Below are 20,814 nucleotides of genomic sequence, written 5' to 3'. Positions count from 1 at the left end.
TTAATAAATATGTAATGGAGAAAAGTTATGCTAGCACTGATACTCCTGTACACCAAGGCTATACAACTGCAGCATCCATTTATAACAGCATTTTTACAGTATCATTAAAAAAATGACTCACTTCTTCTGTATTCACAATGAGTTTTGCTATAAACAGGCGAATATTGAGTGATACAGACGGATTCCCCAGTTTGCTGTGCAGAAACTTCATCCATGGAGGAAGATCTGGTGAATCTGCATCCTAAATACCCAAAATATTATTTTTATATAATATACACACATAGACACTGCAAGTGTTAACCAAAAAACAAAAACTTTACTTGGCAGCTGCAGTTTCAGAAAACTATATAGAAACACTTTTCTAGTATTTTATTTTATCAGGTTTCAGCCAAGATCAATTTGACCCCAAATATAGCCATGCCATGTGAGAGCTTCTAGAGACTTTGATCATGAAGTTCTAAGCAGCAAATCATCCACCTGAAATACTGCTAGACTTACAGATTACATGTATTTAGTGAGAAATGTGTGTCATGCTTCTTAAGTTTGGAAAACGTTTGGTTTAGAAGTGCTGGTAGCAGTCCCTCAAATATGACAACAAAAGAAGGCTAACTCATATATAGATCAGCAATCAAGGAAGTGAAGCCATAATCCTTCCTCAATTATTGGTAGTGGAGCCTCCCAACAATTAATCCACAGGTGAAAATGTCCAGGGAAATGGGAGCTTTTCACAAAGTAAAGGATGTGAGATTGTTTCTAGACATAGTCAGATGATACAGAAATCTGTACGAACACAAGTACATGGCTTAATACAAAATCAAACTTTCCTGTATGACAGCAAACAATTAAAAATCAACAGAACCTTTTAGATTGAGCACTTTTACACATCACACCCCTTTACATTCTTGGTTGCATTCAAGTGATTTGAGTTCTTTCCTAGAGCAACTGGGTGTAAATCACAAGTAGAATACAAATTACAGAAATGAAGAGTATTGCAAATGAAAAGGTAACAGACAATTTTGAAGTTTTCACAAGACAGAAATGTTTCACCTAATAGGTCTGCTGAATTTTCAACACATTTACTTGAGAAGCACTGATAATCCATCTTGAAAAATCTAGGAAAGTGTGTAAGTTAACAAGGCGATACTCACTTTTGCTACTGTGGGTGTGATGTTATTTCTGTGCATATGTTTGACCAGGGTTGTCATAGAGGCCATACATTCATGCTGGTTGAGCTCATCCATTTCCAATTCCATAACATCATCTCGAACCATAGATTCTGAGGGCTCCTTTATAAACAACAATTGAAAATTAGTTCCGAGGGTACCACATTTAATTTTACCAGATTCAGGGCCCACATTCTGGCTCCAACCAACCACTGCAGAGCAAATTATTTTTCTTCCATCTGTGGACAGAAGACAAATACCATAAGCGTCACATCTCTGTTGACTTCCACCCTGTAAGCAAGAGCTGCAGGGCATAGAAAGGAACTGAGTGCTCTGTTCTTGGAGCATTCCATAAAGAGCATAGGATTGTTCTCTTAAGGTTGCTAAATGGATGGTGTTTTCTTTCCAAATCTGAAGTTCACAGAAACAAGGAAATTTAACACAATCCAGACTATACACACGTGCAGTTTTCATACATAACATACAAGCCAAGTTACCTTTATCCTGAGACGAGAACCAGAGGTGGTAGGATCTTGAGAGTTATATGAAAAACTCTGTATTCCAGTTGAGAAATCAAATTGGCTCATTTCCTCACTCAGACTGCTGTCTACCATATATGATGCTGACGCTAAATAGTGTGGTTCACCTAAAAGAGAAATGCCCAGTCTGGTTATACTGAGAGAGAAACAGAGGACTGAAAAGCTGGTTACCTAATAAAATGATAGAATCGTTGCACAGATCTCTTGGGTGTGTCCAATAGACAACATTAAGTAAAACATGAACAGGATTTCTGCCATTCAGTATGTGTGCATGTTATTATTTTATTTATTTCTTTATCGTGTGGCACATTCACATCGCATTACAATAAAAACACAGAGCATAACAAATATGAAATATAGACAGGAAGATCACAAACATATGTCTAGGTTACAGATATAGTTTTTTGCTTCAGTTGTCACAGCCAGGAAATCAGCAAAGTCTCCATTGTAGGCTCGGTTTTGACACTCTTGTGTGCATGTGTGTCTGTGTAAATGAAGGAAGACTAGATGTCTCTATAACTTAAACGTTATGAAAGTTCCGTTCAGCCTCATGTTATTCATGTTGAATGCAATGGAGGGCTTCTGCCATTAAAGGCAGCCTAGAATTATTTTAAATAAATAAAGGACAATTTTAAAAGGTTTTTTTTTCTTTCAAATCAAAATATACATTCAGACTTAACCAGAAACATCTAAACATTAAGCCCCTGATCCAACCATATTTAGTTACACATGAGACCCCTTCAGCTCAGCAAAACATAAATTAGGTATGAATAATAATTGCCCCATTGGTTTTCAATGGGAATTAAGCACAGCAAATGTAGTTAGATTAGGGCCTTAAGGGTGCATTAAAGCATTTACAATGTAGAATTTTTTTTTCAATTTTAGTAATATTCTAATAATTAAAATAAATACTTTCAGTCAAAATGTTTTACTTTTTTGCAAGGCATGTTTTCCACTCTACTTGCATTTGTATTTAATGTTTTAATCCAATTATAAATGAAATTATCCACCCCCTATGTCCGGAACTCCCACCCAGAACACCTTTGCAGTGCCGGTTCTCTTGCTTCCTTCAAATTCCTCCTTGCAATCCACTTTAGCCATAATTAAATGGTATTTAAAACTGTCTAAAACTGAACCAATGTATTAAGTACATGTAACTGCATTTGGACTCGATGGTCTTGCAGGCCCCTTCCAACCCTACTATTCTATGATTCTATGACCCTCTCCTCCCTTTTCTTAATGTTAAAATATAAATTATAAGCTTCTTGGAAAAGTTACCTAGAGTACTTTACCTAGATCTTACTCCATAAAACGCCATGTACACTGATGACTCTATATAAAATAAATCATCATCATCGGTTTTTAGATAATGGGAAATAATTATACCTGAATCCACACTCATTGCTTCCCTGGCTTCCTTCCTAATAGCAATGTACTGTTTCTTTTTTTCAAGAGGAACCTAGGACATACAAAATATTTTCAAAGGAAACCCAATCCATTTGCAATTCCATTACATATTTAATATAATTCCATATAGTTCTTCCAAATCTAGAGGGATCTAGAATTAAACATATAAAATACTGAACAGAAGTGGGCAACTTTGCTGCAAAGGAAAAAAGAGCTCACTGGCAATCCACAACCCTTTGATTATCAAAAAGAACTCCCTGAAGTATGGCCATTGTCCTCTTCCCAGTCAGTCAGATGGAAACATTACAGTTACAGTTATCTTGAATAACTCCCTTTCCTTTTTTCACATACGTCAGCTGTTGCCAAGTGCTGTTATTACTTTCCTTTCTATATGTAATGCAAATACTACTGCCCCATATTTTGGTCATTTTTCATTTTGACTTAAGCAATCCTTACTTCATGTCACTTCTCTTCTCTGTCAAATTGAACTGAATTGAGCCTAGACGTGGATCAAGAGCCAGTGCAGTTGACAAAGAATCGATGTGATGCCCAGCCTCAGTTAGCAGCTGTATTCTGAACTGCAATTCCTGAACAGTCTTCTAAAGCCAGTTCCATGTAGAATCATAGAGTTGGAAGGGGCCATTCAGGCCATCAAGCCCAACCCCCTGCTCAGTGCAGGGACATATAACACATTACAGCAGTCTAATCTGGAGGTTACCAAACCATGGCCAGGCTATTTAGGATGCTGCAGCAGCTGTACGATTGCAGCTGATGTAGCAGCCTAAATTGGTCAAAGGTACTCTGTGCCATGGAGGCAACCTTTGTCTCCAGTGACAAGATCCTAGAGGCAGGAATGGCTGCGTGCTATTGCCAGGAAGGAAGAAAGCAGGCAGGCAGGCAGCCAAGAGGGAAATTGTATCTATAATAGAGTTTAGATCCCGATAAGGAGTTCTGCTAGTTGAGGCTTCTACTGTCACTGCAGCATTCCAACCTGACAACCCTAGGGGACAACATGGACCAAAACGCAGTGGGTACAGGTAGTGTAGAATTTCACATACTGATTTAAACTAGCCAAGAAATGCTTTTCCTGCAAGCCTTTATTCCATTTATGAAGCCCCATCTTACTCACATTTGATGAGGTTGGATACACATGGCCTTTGTGGCCAATATGGAGTGATTAATATGAACTTCATACTGGTCACTCTGATCATTAAGGGGGGATACTGGGGAAGTAGGGTATAACCTACAAACTGATTAGGCATCCCTGTACCTTTGAAGAACCTGATAGATTTCCCAAATCTTGTGTTCTCTGACCATGTGACCCATTTTGCTTGCCATATCCTGGATCAACTCTCAGCGAAAGAACCATCATCCCCCATAGTCCAGCAGCTGCTGGCTCAGCCAATCCCCTTAGCTATTGGACACACCTTGAATATGATGGTAGGCCTCAGTCTGCTCATGAATGTAAGAGCAACATCCCTCTGGAAACTTGTGTCTATCAGCTAACATCATGTATCAACATCATATATTCAGCACTATCAGTGACAAGAATTTTCCCCAAATTTAAGCCATTAAATTGTGTTATAGTTCCAGCTTCTCTCCATGACCACAGCACCACAGTGGGCTCATGGATTCCTATAGAGGATCCCCCCAACATAGGCATACTGTTTGAGTCAACCACAATAAAGACTGGGTGACATGTTCGGTGAGAGCAATCTTGGGGTTTGCCATCATCACTATCAGGCTTGGTTAGCAGAGTAGGAGCCATTGCAGAGATCCGGATTAAAATCTAGTAAAATCTTAATATTTGTCTTCTGTGACTTGGCCACCCATCTTAGCTTGGTCTAGAATTCTTGTGGCAGAAAAAAAAATATTTTCTGAATAGGGAGCAGTTAAGCTTATTAGTTACACTGTAGTGCTGTTTTTGTTGTTGCTTTCATTACATTCAGTTTATTATTATGCAAGATAAAAATTACTGAAATTTTCATTGAAATTGGAAAGTAATGTCTTCCTACCTCAATCTCGATGGGAAATGAGTAATGGTGTTGCAAATCCAACAAGTTTTCAAAAACAAGTAAATTCTGTGTAATTAAAGGGTACATGCAAATTTGAATATGATCACTATACTATACATTTTTATCTAAAGTTACTATAAAAATTGTTAATTATCTGTTCCAACAATGATTTATGAAGACTTGCCTGCATGAAAAGGTCAATAAAAATCTTATAAATATTACTAGTGGCTGTTATTAATATCTATATTCTACAGCATTCAATAGAGAAAGCAGGCATCTCTCAGTGATATAAGCTCACAGGTGATACCTCAAGTCCAGGAGGTGGAATATGTCAACCTTCCAATTAGCAGAATGCAGAAAACTACATAGCTTAGACAGGAGAAACTCCTCCACCTATGACAGGGGTGGGAAACTTTCTGGGGTTATGTGAGGACACTGGCCCTCATATAACATTTTTGGGGGCTGCACAAATGGGCAGGATTGGTGGGTGGGACCATAACACATACAAACTGCACAGACATACAGACCATTCACCAACACACACAGGATTGCTAATGGTGAGGAAGGAGCCTATCGGCAGCAGAGAAACTGTGATCTTGCTGAAGATCACCAGGGAACAAGGTGAGAGGCTCTATCCTTGTGCTGAGTGCCACCTCCCAGAGATCCTGATGAAGACTGTGCTGGAGAGGAGGGCACAGAGAGATGACTCTCTTCACACACCCTCTTTCCCACCACAAATGTGCTGTCAACAACCCACAAAACAGCTTTTGCAGGGGAAGAGCACATGTGAGGAGTCATCCCCACCTATCCTCTTCCTTATCACAATCACAGCAGCCTGGGGATGAGCAATTCAAGAGGGTGATGGCAGCAACATAGGTGCCCACAACAAGCCATATGGGAGGACTCTGAAGACCACATACAGCCCAGAGCCTGTCTATATGTGACCTATGGTAAAAGAATGCACCTGCCACTTCCACAACCTCCAGATGATATTCACTAATACATAATTTTAGAATTCTTATATAGACAAAGCCTAATAAATACACATTTGAATTGGTGCTGAGTGCCATTACCCAATTTCATACTTCACCTTGTTATCCATTTATGCCGACTACTTTGAATGATTAGATAATATGTTTAGGATTCAGATATTTGCTATTCTAAATCGTAAAATCTTTCAGAAAGAATAAGGAGATCAGTGTGTCTTATCCCAGGACATGGTCTGAGGGCTGCAGCCATCTTGCTGAAGCTAAGCAGGTTTGGGTCTGGACGGTGCCTGGATAGAAGACTTCCTGGGAACCCCATGTATGCTACCTTGAGTTCCATGATGGAAGAAAGGTGGGATATAAATGTACTCTGTAAAATGCTGATACCAATATAACTGAGATTCAGAGAATTATACCCCTCCTCTTTAAATCCACTGTCCCAGGGCTACTCAGAAGGATCTTGCTTTGCTGAATGAAGAAACCTAACGAACCTACAGTGGCATCCAATAGTTGTCAGTGAGCCTGGGGTTCTTATCTGGTTGTTGGACCAGCCAAGATCCTTTCTAAACCCAAATTTGGTATCAGGGCCAGTCATCGTTAACCCACAGCCTGGATGAAATTTCATTAAATACACACCTTTTCTGGTTTTTCTGTGAAAAGAAAGCCTTGGTAGAATTTACTTTCATTGAACACACAGCTAACAACAGCAATGGCACAATTATATGCAGCACAATGATACTGTCTCCTCTTTTCCAATAGCTGGGTTTCACCTGACATGTTTTCTGAAAAGGCATCATAGCAGGACCTTGAAACAAAACAGATAAAAAAGCAGACAGCAATTTTAAAGGAAGTCATACATAGACTAATATATGCCAGCAAGTGCAGAGCTACAGTTGTAATAATAGTCTTTAGTTCATACTTACAACTTGCTATTCAAAGGTAAACTGGAATATTTTAATATAATGCTTTGCAGTAACAGCATTAAACCTCAATAAGCTGGCTGGTATTTTCGAAGTGGTCCTGGTAGCTCTAACCCTAGTAGCAACATCAGTTGCAACATACTCAACCTTAGTGGAAAGATTTCACATACAGGTTTCTACAGGATATTTGGTGGGACAGAACAAATAGTAAAATAACTTTCTTACTTAGGCTGGATGTTCAAGAAAAAATAAGGGAGAAAGCAATAGATACCACTCATATTAAGGGCATGAGGATAAGCCCTTGAGACTAAGACTACAATCTTAAACACTTACTAGGGAGCAAGCGTAATTAAACACAGTAGGACTTACTTCTAAGTAAATATGCATAGGATTGCACAGTGAAACAATCTACACACAACACCTTAACATCATGCCCTGAAACATCTATTACATCCTTTTAAAAACATGTCTTGAACATCCACGCCTGAGGAAATCTGTGATAACTGAAAAGCTTGCATTCTGCATCATGAACATTGATCTTCAAGTATTATTTTACTGACTACATAAATCAAGTTAAACAAAGGCACACTAAGGAGAAGTGAGAAATTCTTACTTTATTAGTGCCTTTGTAAGTTCATTGCCTTCTACACAGGTGGAGCCCTGAAAAGCTTGGTTAATTGTAGAGTCCTTAGAATACACATCTTGTTTGGAAAGACGTGAATACATCACTTTCAAACTCTTGTAGTAGCTCATTTTCTTGGTGAGTTGCATTTCAAAAGCAGTTTCATTTGACTGGATAAATATATAAACAGAACTGAGTTCTAAGTGCTGGTATGGCAAGAAGCTTCAGATATAAATGCACAATTTCTTTAAAGGAAACATAAACATAATTGTTCATTTATTTAAAATATCAATTTCAGAAGATATGGGTCAACCTTTACCTTTGTAAATCTGGACTTTAGTGTATCCATAGCCTCCACAATAATCTTACTTAAAAATTCTTTCAGTGCATCCAAGCTGCAGTGAAGCAACAGCACAAGAAGAGAGCGATCGACATAGGCTTGACAGGTTGCATATGAGAGAAGGGTGTCACACTGGAACATTTTGTGCACAGTGTCCAGCAATGCCACTTGTTTGTCACAGCTACCCCTAAACACAGTGAGAAATTTAAAGAAAACCTTCAACCACATTCCAACAACACCAATCCCCAATTCTCTTTCAGAGACAGCTTCTTAAGTAGTGATTTCTTTACAACACAGTGATACTATTCTTAAATAGGCAGAATCAGCATTTGTCAGGATATATCCAAGGAAAACTTAAGGAAGCTGTTTGACTGTGTTTCTACATACTATTTTGTCCTGTGTTTTTATACACTGTTCAGCCACACAGGAGCCTATAGGGAAACCCTATGCCAACCCACCACCCCACAAGACTGCTTGAATAGGTCCAGCTAAAGCACACCAAAGGAATATGGAGTTAAAAGAGTTCCCCAAACAACAATCTGCATCACCACCATGTGGCAAGAGGCATCAGGAGTCATCCTGATTTCCCCAGAATGTATTTCTTTTGATAGCAAGGGAAATGGGAAAAAAAAGACTGAACACATACCCTGTATTCTCAAGTTACCCAATGTAGCATATGCCTATTATTGTGATGTGCTTATATTGTTTTATGTAACCCAGGTAAGCAAGGGTTAATAGTGTTAGAGAGGGAGTGAAAAGTGGGAGGGGCCTGTGTGTGAGAGAGGATTCTGAGGTTAAGAAAGGAATGAATTGACACTTAGAAGTTAGACAGGGATTTAGGGATTGTGGAAGCAACATCCAGTAATGGGATTTGTGTATAGGATTTTAGAAGGGGTAGAATAGGTAGGGAAGTTAGAACCAAGTATTAATGAATAATAATAACATACAACTCTTCTTGTTACAAATAAATCTTTGGTTTTTTAAATACAGACTCCCATGTTTTGGCTGAATTGTTACACTACCATTATTAAATCTGTTTCCTTGTTACTTCTCCTGTAGTGAGTTGAGAACACCAATTGAGCCTATTGAGTTTCTCTGGAACCCAGAGAGAGTAAAAGGGCTGAACTTTGGGTATGAATGGGAACAACTGATCCAGGTGAAAGCAGGCATTTCCTGAGAGGTTTGGTTCTCAGTTTCAGAGGTGGAGGCTGGGGAAAAGGTGGAACCTAGGCAGGAACATCACACCCAACTCTTGACACTTAAATTGTAGAACAATTTAAACATTTAAATAGTAAAAACTGGAGGGACATCTGTTTCACTGTTACTTTAAAGAGCAAGTGATCAGGATTACCTTTTGGCAATCCTTTTGAAGGTGATTTCAAATAATTCCTCCATTATGTGTCTCTGGTCTCTGCAAAGAATTTCTGTCATCAACAGTAACAACATAGGACTCTGGGATAGTTCTAGTGCATCTAAAAACTAGGAGAGAGAAAAAATGTATTTTTAGAGGATATGTAACAGACAGATGGTGAGACTGCAGCTGTCTGCATCCTGGACTTTTTTTGAAATAGCTAGTGAGCTATAGCTAGGTGATGAACAGTGATTTTTCCAGTGTGGTGTAGTGGTTAAGAGTGCTGGACTGGAAGTGGGGAGATCCAGGTTCTAGTGCCCACCTGGGCCATGAATCTCACTGGGAGACTTTGGGAAAGTCACTAACTCTCAGCCTACCCTACCTTCCAGGATCGTTGTGAGGATAAGACGGAGAGGAGGAGAACATGTATGCTGCTTTGGGGTCCTTGAAGGAGAGGCAAAATATAAATGTAACAAATGAATAAATAATAAATAAAAATCTGAGCATTCATATTAAATTATCACTGCATCTATTCTATTTGGTGTCCATCACCCTATTACCTACATTCACCAGTTCAGCAGGTTGTTTAAATCTACGCCTTATTTCTCAGTAACCACAGCCACAATCAAACAGGAACCCTTCCACATATGGACACCAAATTGAATACAAATTCATTCCAGTAAACATACTTAACAACAAACCATGAGTTCTCTTCAAGGGTTGTTCATGGTTCACTGGGTCAATTGACAGTTGTCATTCCCAAAAATATTCCTCAGCGTGAGGCACATTTACAGGACTAAAAACATGTAAGAGTTGCACATGAAATCTAGGCAAATTAACACAGGATTTACAAAATCTTACTATAAATAAAGATGCATATTGAAGCTAAAACAAGATCTGATGTGTATTCAGAAATCCTTGCATTACAAGGAATAGAAAAATACAGATGTATCATTTCTACATATATTTTTTTTCTAAGTTTTATTTGTTTGGGTTTCTCTTAAGTACGTGGCTTTGGGCTCAAAGCAGGTAACATGTATTTTAAAATATACATAAAATATACAACTAAGTCGTGAGTACACTACACATTTTTTCACTTACTTTTTTAATGCAGTCCACATAGTTATTGTATCTTAAGGTTCCTTTGGGAAACTCATCAGATCTCAATGGGAAATTAAATGCTACAAGTTGGTCAAGTGCATTTTTAAGGTCACCAAGTCTTTCTCCAACAAGGTTAGTGAAGAATGGAAGGATAATAACTGCTTGACTCTGAAATATAGATGTAATTTAGAACATTATATTATATGGTAACATATAAAACCTTCACTCTCTCAAGAAAGTTTTGATGGAAAAAATAATCTGCTGAGGACCAATTAGGCACAGTGGATATATCAAGGCTAATACTAACCAAGTTTCAATATTAACAAGGGATTCGGAACCACTTTCAAACTCTTAATTATAACTGGTGCTGGTGGAAGAGAATAAAAAGGAGCTTTACTAGTTACTTTAAGAACAATGGCCACATTATGGCATCACACTAAACAAACCCTCTTCAGAAATCACAGTTTGAAGTTGGCCTGTTTTAAACTAATCATAGTTAATGTTAGTCACAGCACATCAGCTTGGATGCCACAAATTGCACTGAACTAAAAGCAAAAACAAAAGCTTCTGAACTTCTCTCAGCAATACAGGAGGAGTGCATGAGACTGGAAGGAGGCTAGCCTTAGTCACGTCTTGCTAAACTATAGTTTAGCATGACATCTGAACATGGCCCCTGTGTGCAACCAGTACTTCGCTAATACCACCACAGGTAAATACAAGTACACATACAATTCAATTACCTTGAGGTTTAGACTCAACTTCTGGTCAGTAAGTAGACTTGTGTATGTATTAAAAACAACAGAAAATGCCTCATGATGTGTATTAAATGACACAGAAGAGTCAATCTGGCAAAAGTAAGGAAAATAATGTTGAACTTTCATATAGAATATATTTGTTAATTCAACTACATTAAAATATTTAATCTGATAATCAGTCACAAAAATTTCTAAAATATATTTCAGCTGACACTATGTGCATGTAGGGAGGTTTACGTTGAATATTTATTCATGAAAGGTGTATATCCTACAGACTGCAGAACGTAGCCTCATCCATCAGCCAGAGAACGAAGGGCCACTGGGAGGTTGCACCCCCTGCCTCCCAAGAGGAACATCACACCAAGAGGGAGACCAACCTGGCCCCATACATCAGCTAGAGAAGGAACAGCTGCAGGGAACTTGTTTCCTCCTTCCCTGCCAGAAAGTATACCTATAAGAATGTTGAAACTAAGAACTGGTGTTTGGGTTTTGCTTTTTTGCTCCTCCCTCCCAATCTCTTTTCCTTTCGTGTTGTGTCTTTCAGACTGCGAGCCTGAGGACAGGGACTGTCTTATTATTAATCTTTGTAAGCCACTTTGGGAGACTTTCTGACTAAAGAATGGGATAAAAATACTGCAGATAAATAAATAATCTTATGTCAAATAAAATCCTTAGGGTGGCTCATATCCAATAACAATAAAATAACACAAATTAAAAGAACAGCAGCAATCAACACCAGCATAACTCCTCAAACCAGAAGGCCTCTTCACAGAAAGAATGTATTTTAGTATAATTTAAGTTCCTATTAATCCCAAAATGAAATTTGTGCAGACCAATAAAAAACAATGAGGCCCAACCATACAGGAAGGTTACTATTACTAGCTATGTTTTCAAATTAGTGCAGGGCCTGATCCAACAATTTTTATGCAGGGAGAAGGAAATGCAGGTTGTTAGCTGTGCAACATCCACCACAGAAGTACAGCTAATATGGGAAGGGATGCTGCAATAGTTACCAAGGTGTAATTACCAGAACTCATCCCACAGGCTTTGACGAAACTGGAAGGGAATCAGATAGACCAGTACACTGCTGCCATCTTGATACAGCAGCCAGCACACCACTGCATGATCCAGAACACCCCAAATGCAGCTAAACTTACTGAACCCCCTCCAGCTTCCTCAAAGCACCCAGCATTCCCCCAATGTGCTCAGAGCATCAGTCAGGGATGGTTTTGAACCCCGCATGTACCCCATGCATGAGTAACCTACATATTTTGAATGCCCTTAACCCAGCCCACTAGATTACCCACTGCCAAACTCCTGGGTGCCTTGCTAGAAGATGCAGAGGGAGCCTCCAATTCCTGTACCATGGTCAGCACCACAGCAGGTGAAGAGTATTTGGGCATTTTTTAGGGACTGGATTTCCTAGGGGCTGGATTTAGATACTGGCTGCGCCCCATAACTAGACCTCGGAATCATATCTGTACATGGAGAAAATTATACCCTACCCTATACACCAATCTCAGGAAGAAATTAAGCTAACATATTTCAAAATTTTAAGAATACCATCTAGATTTTTCTTAAGCATTTCATCCTGGGGTCTGTTTGGACATTATTGGCTCTGGAAAATTATTTACAGGGAGCCTCATGTTCCCTCACAAGCACTAAACTAACTTACTCAGCTAATATAGTTACCAACCTGCCTGGCCACTGAGGTCATCAGAGGGCATGTCCCCAGTGGTTCCACTGGGAGCCATGGCCCATCTGGAGTCCACCAGGAAAAGAGCCTTCAGTGTGGTGGCCCCCTCCTGTGGAACTTCCTGCCTTTGGAGGTCAGACAGGTACCAACGTTGTGTAGTTTTCAGTGCCTCCTGAAGACATTGTTATTTCGAGAGGCCTTCCTTGAGTGACCAGCCGTGATTTATTAAGTTCAGAATCTGTTTCTTTTAAAATGTTTTAATAGGGCATTTTATTCTTTTATCTTGTTGTTCACTGCTCCAAAATCTTTGATGTAGAGCGGTATATAAATACTGTAAATAAATAAATAAAATATAGTTGTAGCTTTACCTGCAGAACTTTAGCCAATAGGGTCAGGACAGCCATTTTGCTCTCAGGAGCAGAATCGTTGGTCCACCAATGGTCAAGCTCTCCCCAGTTTTTTAATATAGAAGTCACTAGTTCCACTCCTTGTTGCTTTCGAACAGCACGATCTCTAAAGCTTTGATCCAGCATGCCATTCAAAATAGTACCAACCTGAAATGTAGAGTATTACTACCATGAAATATTAATAGAATTTTATGGAATTCAACCTTAATACTGTGGGACTAAAATATAATGCCTGCAAGATTACCAAATTAATCATTACAGTAGTATGTACATTCTCAATATAGCCACGTCTGTCATAGATACAGCTTCCACAAAGAAAGGTTGGAACTGTACAGTTAAGAAAATGGGAATGTAGTATTAGAAAAACCTTAGCCTCCTGATATAATGCCAATTCCCAGGATGCATTAAAAAGTTCCCCAACGTTCAGGCTCTGCCCAATCCTGGGGTAAGGGCATATAAGTAAAATGGCCTGGAAACATGTCAGTGGTAGGGTGGAAAATCGTTATAGAACACAGACCATTTACAATATAGAAGTAGCAAAGATCTAATAGTAGATCTTCTCTATTGTGTCATTAGGATCATCCTCTGATAATGCTTGGGCACTAGTATAAATGTACAAAAAAGCTATTATTAGTATAATAATAATTATATTATTATACTAATAATATAATATTATAATTATTAAATTATACATTAAATAATGTATAATAATTATTATACACTAGTATAAATGTACAAAAAAGCTAAATGTACAAAACAAACTAAAACGGTTACTCCTGTTTATTTTTTAAATTACACTTGTTTGGGGAGTAAAATTTGAAAGACAATAAATCTGCCACCTCAATATTTTAAAGCAGAGTCCATTACCATTTTGGGGCTGTCTACAGCTGATTTCATAAGGTGAAGTACTGCTATATCCAGGTTTTTCAACAACTCTCTGTTAATGGTTTCCAAGAATAAGCTGTAGAAATACTCTCCGTGAGAAAAGCTGATAAGGTTTCTTTGGGATGTTCCAGATAATGGCACAGATAACATCAGTGTGTTCAACAAGAGACTCACCAGCTCTGTGCACTACAGGAAATGAATACAAAAGAGTTAAAGTCATGTTTTTCAATATTATAAACATGCTTTTCAATAAAAAATGTAATAGTCAAGTATATCTTTTCCCATTATTAAAGTACTAGAAAAGCTGACACAACTGTGATCAAGTATTCAAAATAAAAATGAACATTGATATTTACTGTGAATAATGTTCATTCTTCTCAGTGGACAGGGATATCCTTGGATGGGTTAGCTCCTCCCTTCTACACATATGGAGGCAGAGCTATGCAAAATAGGAATCCCCCCTGGATGGAGGAGCCCCACCCAGTTCAGGAGACAGCTATTTAAAAAACTCAAACATTAAAACAAAAAACTTGTAAACACTGAGAATATCTGAGACCAAACGAGAAAAAAGGGGCGGGGGAGAACAAAGATGTTGAACCATCACCAAATAACTCAAGAGTCAAGATTATGCTGTCTTCCACTACTGAAGTAGTTATAGGCAGGCATTAACTATCTTAAAAAAAAAAAAACCCTTGATAGATCAGGATGTCCTCCATCTAGTGAGAAAAATTATTAATAGTACTAGTGTTTCCTTCTCTCAACAGAACAAAGTTTTCTTGGATGAGATATGAAACAGCAGCACTCTGTTGCTCTACAGCACATCTTGTAGTACCCACCTGAAAAAGCCACTTCTGTAGATGCATAGGCTTCGATCTTGCAGTGGCAAATAAAGGTGGAGGCAGATGCCCATGTGGCAAATTTACAAACATTCTCTCTAGGAAGTGCTGCTTTCTCTCTTCGGGATGTTTAGGATATGGGAGAATCAAGGTTATCCAGAGTTCTTGCACCCAATATAACAGGATATTGGGTGTAGGAACAATATAGAGTGTCTATGTATAGGGTGATCCTGTCCTCATGAAAAATACAGAGCTCCTTCCTAAGTGAGAAGGCTCCTCCCACCTCCCACATCATTCTCACAGAGGAAACACCAACCAGGAATACAACCTCCAGTGTGTGGAATTTCAAAGACATGGGTCTGATGGGCTCAAAAGAAGGCTACATTAGGGACAGGGGAAAGGAGAGTTCCAGGTACAATACCTATTTACAGTGGGAGGTCTAAGGTAAGTGGCTCCCCTTAAGCATCATTTTACATGGAATGCCCTCTTTTTTAGATCTAAAACGAAAGTCCTACCATCCTCCTCACCTTCTAAGTGAGACTTGTCACTGAACAAGGATGAGAGAAGGGAATGGAAGAAGGAAAGATCTCTTGAGCATTACACCTCAAATGCAGAGCTGTCCAGTGAGCTCTGCTCTTTCAGTGGAGCAGAATGGAAAGTGTGTGGGGCTTCTATGTGTAGGATTCCTGCCTCCAAGTGTGAAAGTAAGGAGCATACCCATCAAAGAATGTCTTCCATTGAGAAAGAATGCTCATCACTAAATTCAACTGGAATAACATAATCCCGTGTAGAAATACATATATCAAAGACAAGATTAAACTTCCACAGTTATTCCTGATTGAAGAAGTGATTTAACTTCTTTTTCGGTGATATCAAAAACAATGTGGGTAGGCCAACGTAAGTCATGGGTAACAGCTATCAGAAGATTTGTTAAATACAAATAATAGGGACATAAAACATCAGAAAACAGATACATGCCATCAACAAGGTCAGCCCCCTACCTGGACTCCAAAAGCAAAAGCCAGATGCAGAAGTCTCTCAGCTAATCGTTTGCTGCTGAGGTCCAATGAGGGAAGGGACTTTCTTTCATCTGCTGGTGCAATACCTTTGTATACAACTAAAATTAGCTTAGAGCCGGTCTCACAACGTAGATCTGAACCCTTAAGAGAGAGAAAAATAACAAAAGATGCACTTGAAAAAAACGTGAGGGGAAACAGATTTAAATTGAAATTACAAGACGCCCTTTTCTTTTCCTGCTATTTGCAATACCCCTTAGAGACTTTTCTTGAATTGAAATATCGTCAAGAATACAAAAGAAAGGTTGTGCCTTTCCCCCTGCATCCACCTCGCCCCCAATGTAAGTAAGAACTGAAACTCCACAATTTAAATGCCATCACAACAGCAATGCTTCATGATAGTTGTGATTACAGATTTGTTGTTGTTGTTCAGTCGTTCAGTCGTGTCCGACTCTTCGTGACCCCATGGACCATAGCACGCCAGGCCTTCCTGTCCTGCGCTCTCTCCCGGAGCGTGCTCAAGTTCATATTCATTGCATCTGTGATGCTATCTAGCCATCTCATCCTCTGCCGTCCCCTTCTCCTTTTGCCTTCAGTCTTTCCCAGCATCAGGGTCTTTTCCAGGGAGTTTTCTCTTCGCATTAGGTGGCCAAAATATTGGAGCTTCAGCTTCAGGATCTGTCCTTCCAATGAGCACTCAGGGTTGATTTCCTTTAGGATGGACTGATTTGACCTCCTTGCAGTCCAGGGCACTCGTAAGAGTCTCCTCCAGCACCACAGTTCGAAAGCATCAATTCTTCGGCGCTCAGCTTTCCTTATAGTCCAGCTCTCACAGCCATACATTACTACTGGGAAAACCATAGCTTTGATTAGACGGACCTTTGTCGGCAAGGTGATGTCTCTGCTTCTTACTATGCTGTCTAGGTTGGCCATAGCTTTCCTTCCAAGGAGCAAGCGTCTTTTAATTTCATGGCTACAGTCACCGTCTGCGGTGATCTTGGAGCCCAAGAAAGTAAAATCAGTCACTGCTTCCATTTCTTCCCCTTCTATATGCCAGGAAGTGATGGGGCCAGATGCCATGATCTTAGTTTTTTTAATGTTGAGTTTCAAACCAGCTTTTGCACTCTCCTCTTTCACCCTCAACAAGTGGCTCTTTAGATCCTCTTCACTTTCTGCCATTAGGGTGGTATCGTCTGCATATCGGAGGTTGTGGATAATTCTCCCAGCAATCTTAATTCCGACCTCTGATTCATCCAACCCGGCATTTCTCATGATGTACTCTGCATATAAGTTAAATAAGCAGGGTGACAATATGCAGCCTTGTCGTACTCCTTTCCCAATTTGGAACCAATCGGTTGTTCTATGTCTGGTTCTTACTGTTGCTTCTTGACCCTCGTACAGGTTTCTCAGGAGACAGGTAAGGTGGTCTGGTACTCCCATCACTTTAAGAATTTGCCACAGTTTGTTGTGATCCACACAATCAAAGGCTTTAGCGTAGTCAATGAAGCAGAAATAGACGTTTTTCTGGAATTCTCTTGCTTTCTCCATGATGCAGAGAATGTTGGCGATTTGATCTCTAGTGATTACAGATACTTAAACATAAACAAAATCTGGATTAGATTAACCCAACAGTGCACAGGTTCAAACTTGCAGCAGGAGGGCAGATGAGGAGAAATGATTGTTCCATTTCCCCCCCCCCCAGAGGAAATACTCTACTTTATTTATCAAGAAATATAGTTGCTGACAGATGATGAATGCATAATCTTATATCTTTTCCATATTGATATGATATCAGTATTTTAGTTATTGCAAAACTACTCCAGTAAGTCTGCCACATTTTACATCTTCTTCCTCTGCCGAAGTACCGAAGCCAATACATTTGACAAGTTATATTTTTACCTGAGATTGCAAAGTACTGTCAAGCAAACCAGCTTTGTGAAGCTGCTTGCATGCAGATAGAATGGAACCAAGTCTGACATGATCCAACCGGGCTTCTGGATTATATAGCTCAACACGGCAAAGCTCCTCAATGCTGACAAAACAAAAGAGAATAAATACTGAGAATACATTAAATGCCATATCAAAACCATTATTTGCATTGTTCTTATGCACTTACATTAGAACGCTATATTCAGAAGCATCCTACCTTTTTGATGTTATTATTTTCTTTATGCTGATCTCTAAAGGTTCTTTATAAGGAGATTTCATCAAAGCTTTTATAAGCCTCACACAAACATTGGGGAGATTTTCCATAACTTGTACATCAGCTATGTTAAAGCCTATGCTTTTGGGGTCACAGACGGTTCTCACAATGAGCTCTATCAGATTATTATTAAGCAACTCTCTCTCAAGCAGCTAGGAATAAGATAAAAATGAGACAAGTTGTTTTAATTTTGAAATCCAACAATTTTCATTTATTTTAAGATTTACATTTGTGTGCACCTCCCTGACAGCAAAATAGTCCCTTCAGTCCTCCCACCCTTCTTTGTGAAATTATGTCAAATTTTAAAATACAACTTATGGTGCAATCGTATTGGGATAGGCAGGTGGAGCGTGGAAGGGATCTTCTCTCCGATTTCGGCTGTCTAGCTGTGGGACCTTGGAGCACGGGGCGAGGGGGAAGCCAGACAATGAATAGGAAGCGTCGTACCAGCATTTCCGCACTCCTGCCCCTGGAAATACTCCTTTTTGCCCTGCTCCGCACTGCTCTTATGACCCCGGAGACTGGGGACTTTCCATTCTGCCTACAAGGCGGAGGGGGAAGAGGCAGGGAGGTCGTTCTCCAGGAACTGACCAATCCTATGGCTGTCTAGTCACTGTCTAGTGGCCATGGGATTGCACCCTAATAAACTCTAGAGCTTATTATGTGAATGGCAGACCTGTTTTTTATATATGTATATGAATGAACAGTAACTGATCTAATTTTCAAGAGCATCCGTGAAATTTGCTTAGGCAGTCTGGTAGGGGCACATCCGTTATATTTCAGTAAAAAAAAAAATAACTGCAGTGTGTCACAGCTTACTCTCAAGAAAGTATTCATAAGGTTGCCGTCTTTAGGGCAAAAGCTAATTTGTTCTTCTTAGCTAGTAATTAAAGCCATGGAACAGGATAGGCAACTCATTCACCAGTACAGTGTCAGTGATTGCTGAGGGCACATTTTATGATGCACAAACACAATCTGGACTCAAGGAGCTTAAGGCTCATGCAAAGGGTATGGCATCTGTAATTATTGTGTTGTTGTTTTTTCAAATTCCCCCATGTCATATCACAAACAGCAACAGTTTCAGAAGTGTTTTGCCATAAGGCATGGGAAGCTGCGGCTGTTCGAAAAACGTTAAGTCCTTAGTCTCCTTGAGTCCAGGGAACTATCAGCAGGTTTCTTTGGATCCTGACCAATACAGCCAAACCTACCTTCCAGAAATCCTGCTGGTGGGTCTCTAAAATCATGCTGACAAAAACCATAATTCGAACTACAATTGTACATTTGCTGTAATTGTATTCTTCTCTTTCTTGTGGACTAAACATGTTGCCTTTGGATCCAATGCCAAAACACTGTTCTGCACCAGACACATCATGCAAGGCAAGTTTTCCAAGGAAGAACTCCAGTGATGTCAGGAATGAAGATCCTACATTTGTAGCTGGAAAGAGTTGTGGAAGAGTGAATCACTTACCTCAGAATACAAAATACAATCTTATATTGTTAGACATAAAAACTATGTAAAAAGAATAAATAGTACAGCCACCACATTGTTTGTCTCCAGCATTCTAGACTTAGTCCTCACTCAATTTCCCTTCTAAAACAATATTTCCTAAGACCAAGAGGGAACGTTTTATCATTTACGGTGGACTTGTAAAAAAGCTAAAATATTTTGGAAACGAATACAGTCTCTGGCTCAAAGAATAGTAAAGACTACTATAGAACTAAAGCCAGAAACTTTTTTACTGGAACTAAAAGATAAACATGTAAAAGAGAAGGGGGGAACCCTCTTTCTCTACATGACAATGGCTGCAAGGTTATCGTATGCACAAAAGTGGAAGAATGAAACCATACCAACTGTGAGAGAGCGGATTATGAAAATGATGGAACTGGCAGAGATGGCAAAACTTACTATTATAATTAAAGAAGGGTCAACAACTAAATTTATGTTAGATTGGAAACCTTTTATAGAATTTGTACAAGAAATAGAGAAAAAGTGATAACTATGTATGTGGATTTTGAACTTTGAGATGGTTGAGTCTCTTTTTTCTGTTGTTAAAATTAGGAGAAAGGAGATAATGTCTGTGAACTCAATGTATGATATACAACTAAGATGAGAACTAGAGAATAATAATAATAATAATAAGCATTCATTGTGTAAGGGGAGCCAAAGGTAGATATCTTACAATCTTAAGAGATATTTTAGTGTATGTGTATTGTGTTGTGTTTCTGTTGTTGTTGTGTTTTGCTTTTCTTTAAAAAAAATACAAGGTACAGCAAAAAAAAACCCACAATATTTCCTTTACACCAGTATTACACTTCGGATGCAAAATTATTTATTTTAATAATAGGTAACTACCTTATTTGGAAAAACCACCCATCATTTAAATGTTCTTTCACATAATCTCTCTTGCATGTGGCCACAGTGGCCAAAACCACAGATGCTGTTTGACACAAAAAGCTTGTACAGGGGGACATAACAGAAGACAACTCCAGGTGACAAAAAACTATCTGTGGGACGGTAGTGCAAGCATTATTAAACTCTTCTAGAAGGTTGTGGAGGAGAACTATGATATCG

At 39.1% G+C, this 20,814-nt stretch overlaps 1 protein-coding gene across 10 annotated transcripts in view; it reads right to left on the bottom strand.

The window, feature by feature from the left end:
- Positions 1-20,814, bottom strand: part of PRKDC (protein kinase, DNA-activated, catalytic subunit) — a 164,890-nt gene that overhangs the window by 71,355 nt on the left and 72,721 nt on the right. For all 10 annotated transcript variants that reach the window (XR_014790119.1, XR_014790121.1, XR_014790122.1 and 7 more), the window contains exons 32-48: positions 19,451-19,677; positions 18,186-18,394; positions 17,939-18,071; positions 16,025-16,183; positions 14,170-14,373; positions 13,264-13,449; positions 11,185-11,289; positions 10,445-10,612; positions 9,344-9,471; positions 7,972-8,179; positions 7,644-7,822; positions 6,747-6,915; positions 5,125-5,190; positions 3,089-3,161; positions 1,661-1,809; positions 1,149-1,286; positions 122-241 (exon numbers count right to left, since the gene is read on the bottom strand). Coding sequence is in view for 6 of the 10 variants with exons in the window: in XM_084849588.1 (XP_084705714.1) it covers positions 122-241; positions 1,149-1,286; positions 1,661-1,809; positions 3,089-3,161; positions 5,125-5,190; positions 6,747-6,915; positions 7,644-7,822; positions 7,972-8,179; positions 9,344-9,471; positions 10,445-10,612; positions 11,185-11,289; positions 13,264-13,449; positions 14,170-14,373; positions 16,025-16,183; positions 17,939-18,071; positions 18,186-18,394; positions 19,451-19,677 (2,621 nt within the window). In the remaining 4 variants the exon portion in view is untranslated. The remainder of the gene's footprint in view (positions 1-121; positions 242-1,148; positions 1,287-1,660; positions 1,810-3,088; positions 3,162-5,124; positions 5,191-6,746; positions 6,916-7,643; positions 7,823-7,971; positions 8,180-9,343; positions 9,472-10,444; positions 10,613-11,184; positions 11,290-13,263; positions 13,450-14,169; positions 14,374-16,024; positions 16,184-17,938; positions 18,072-18,185; positions 18,395-19,450; positions 19,678-20,814) is intronic.

Source organism: Heloderma suspectum, chromosome 4, assembly GCF_057233095.1.
Source record: "Heloderma suspectum isolate Gila_16-S chromosome 4, 16-S_ref, whole genome shotgun sequence".
NCBI lineage: Eukaryota > Metazoa > Chordata > Lepidosauria > Squamata > Helodermatidae > Heloderma > Heloderma suspectum.
The sequence above is the reverse complement of the archived record's forward strand: the minus strand, read 5'-3'. Positions and strand labels throughout refer to the sequence as shown.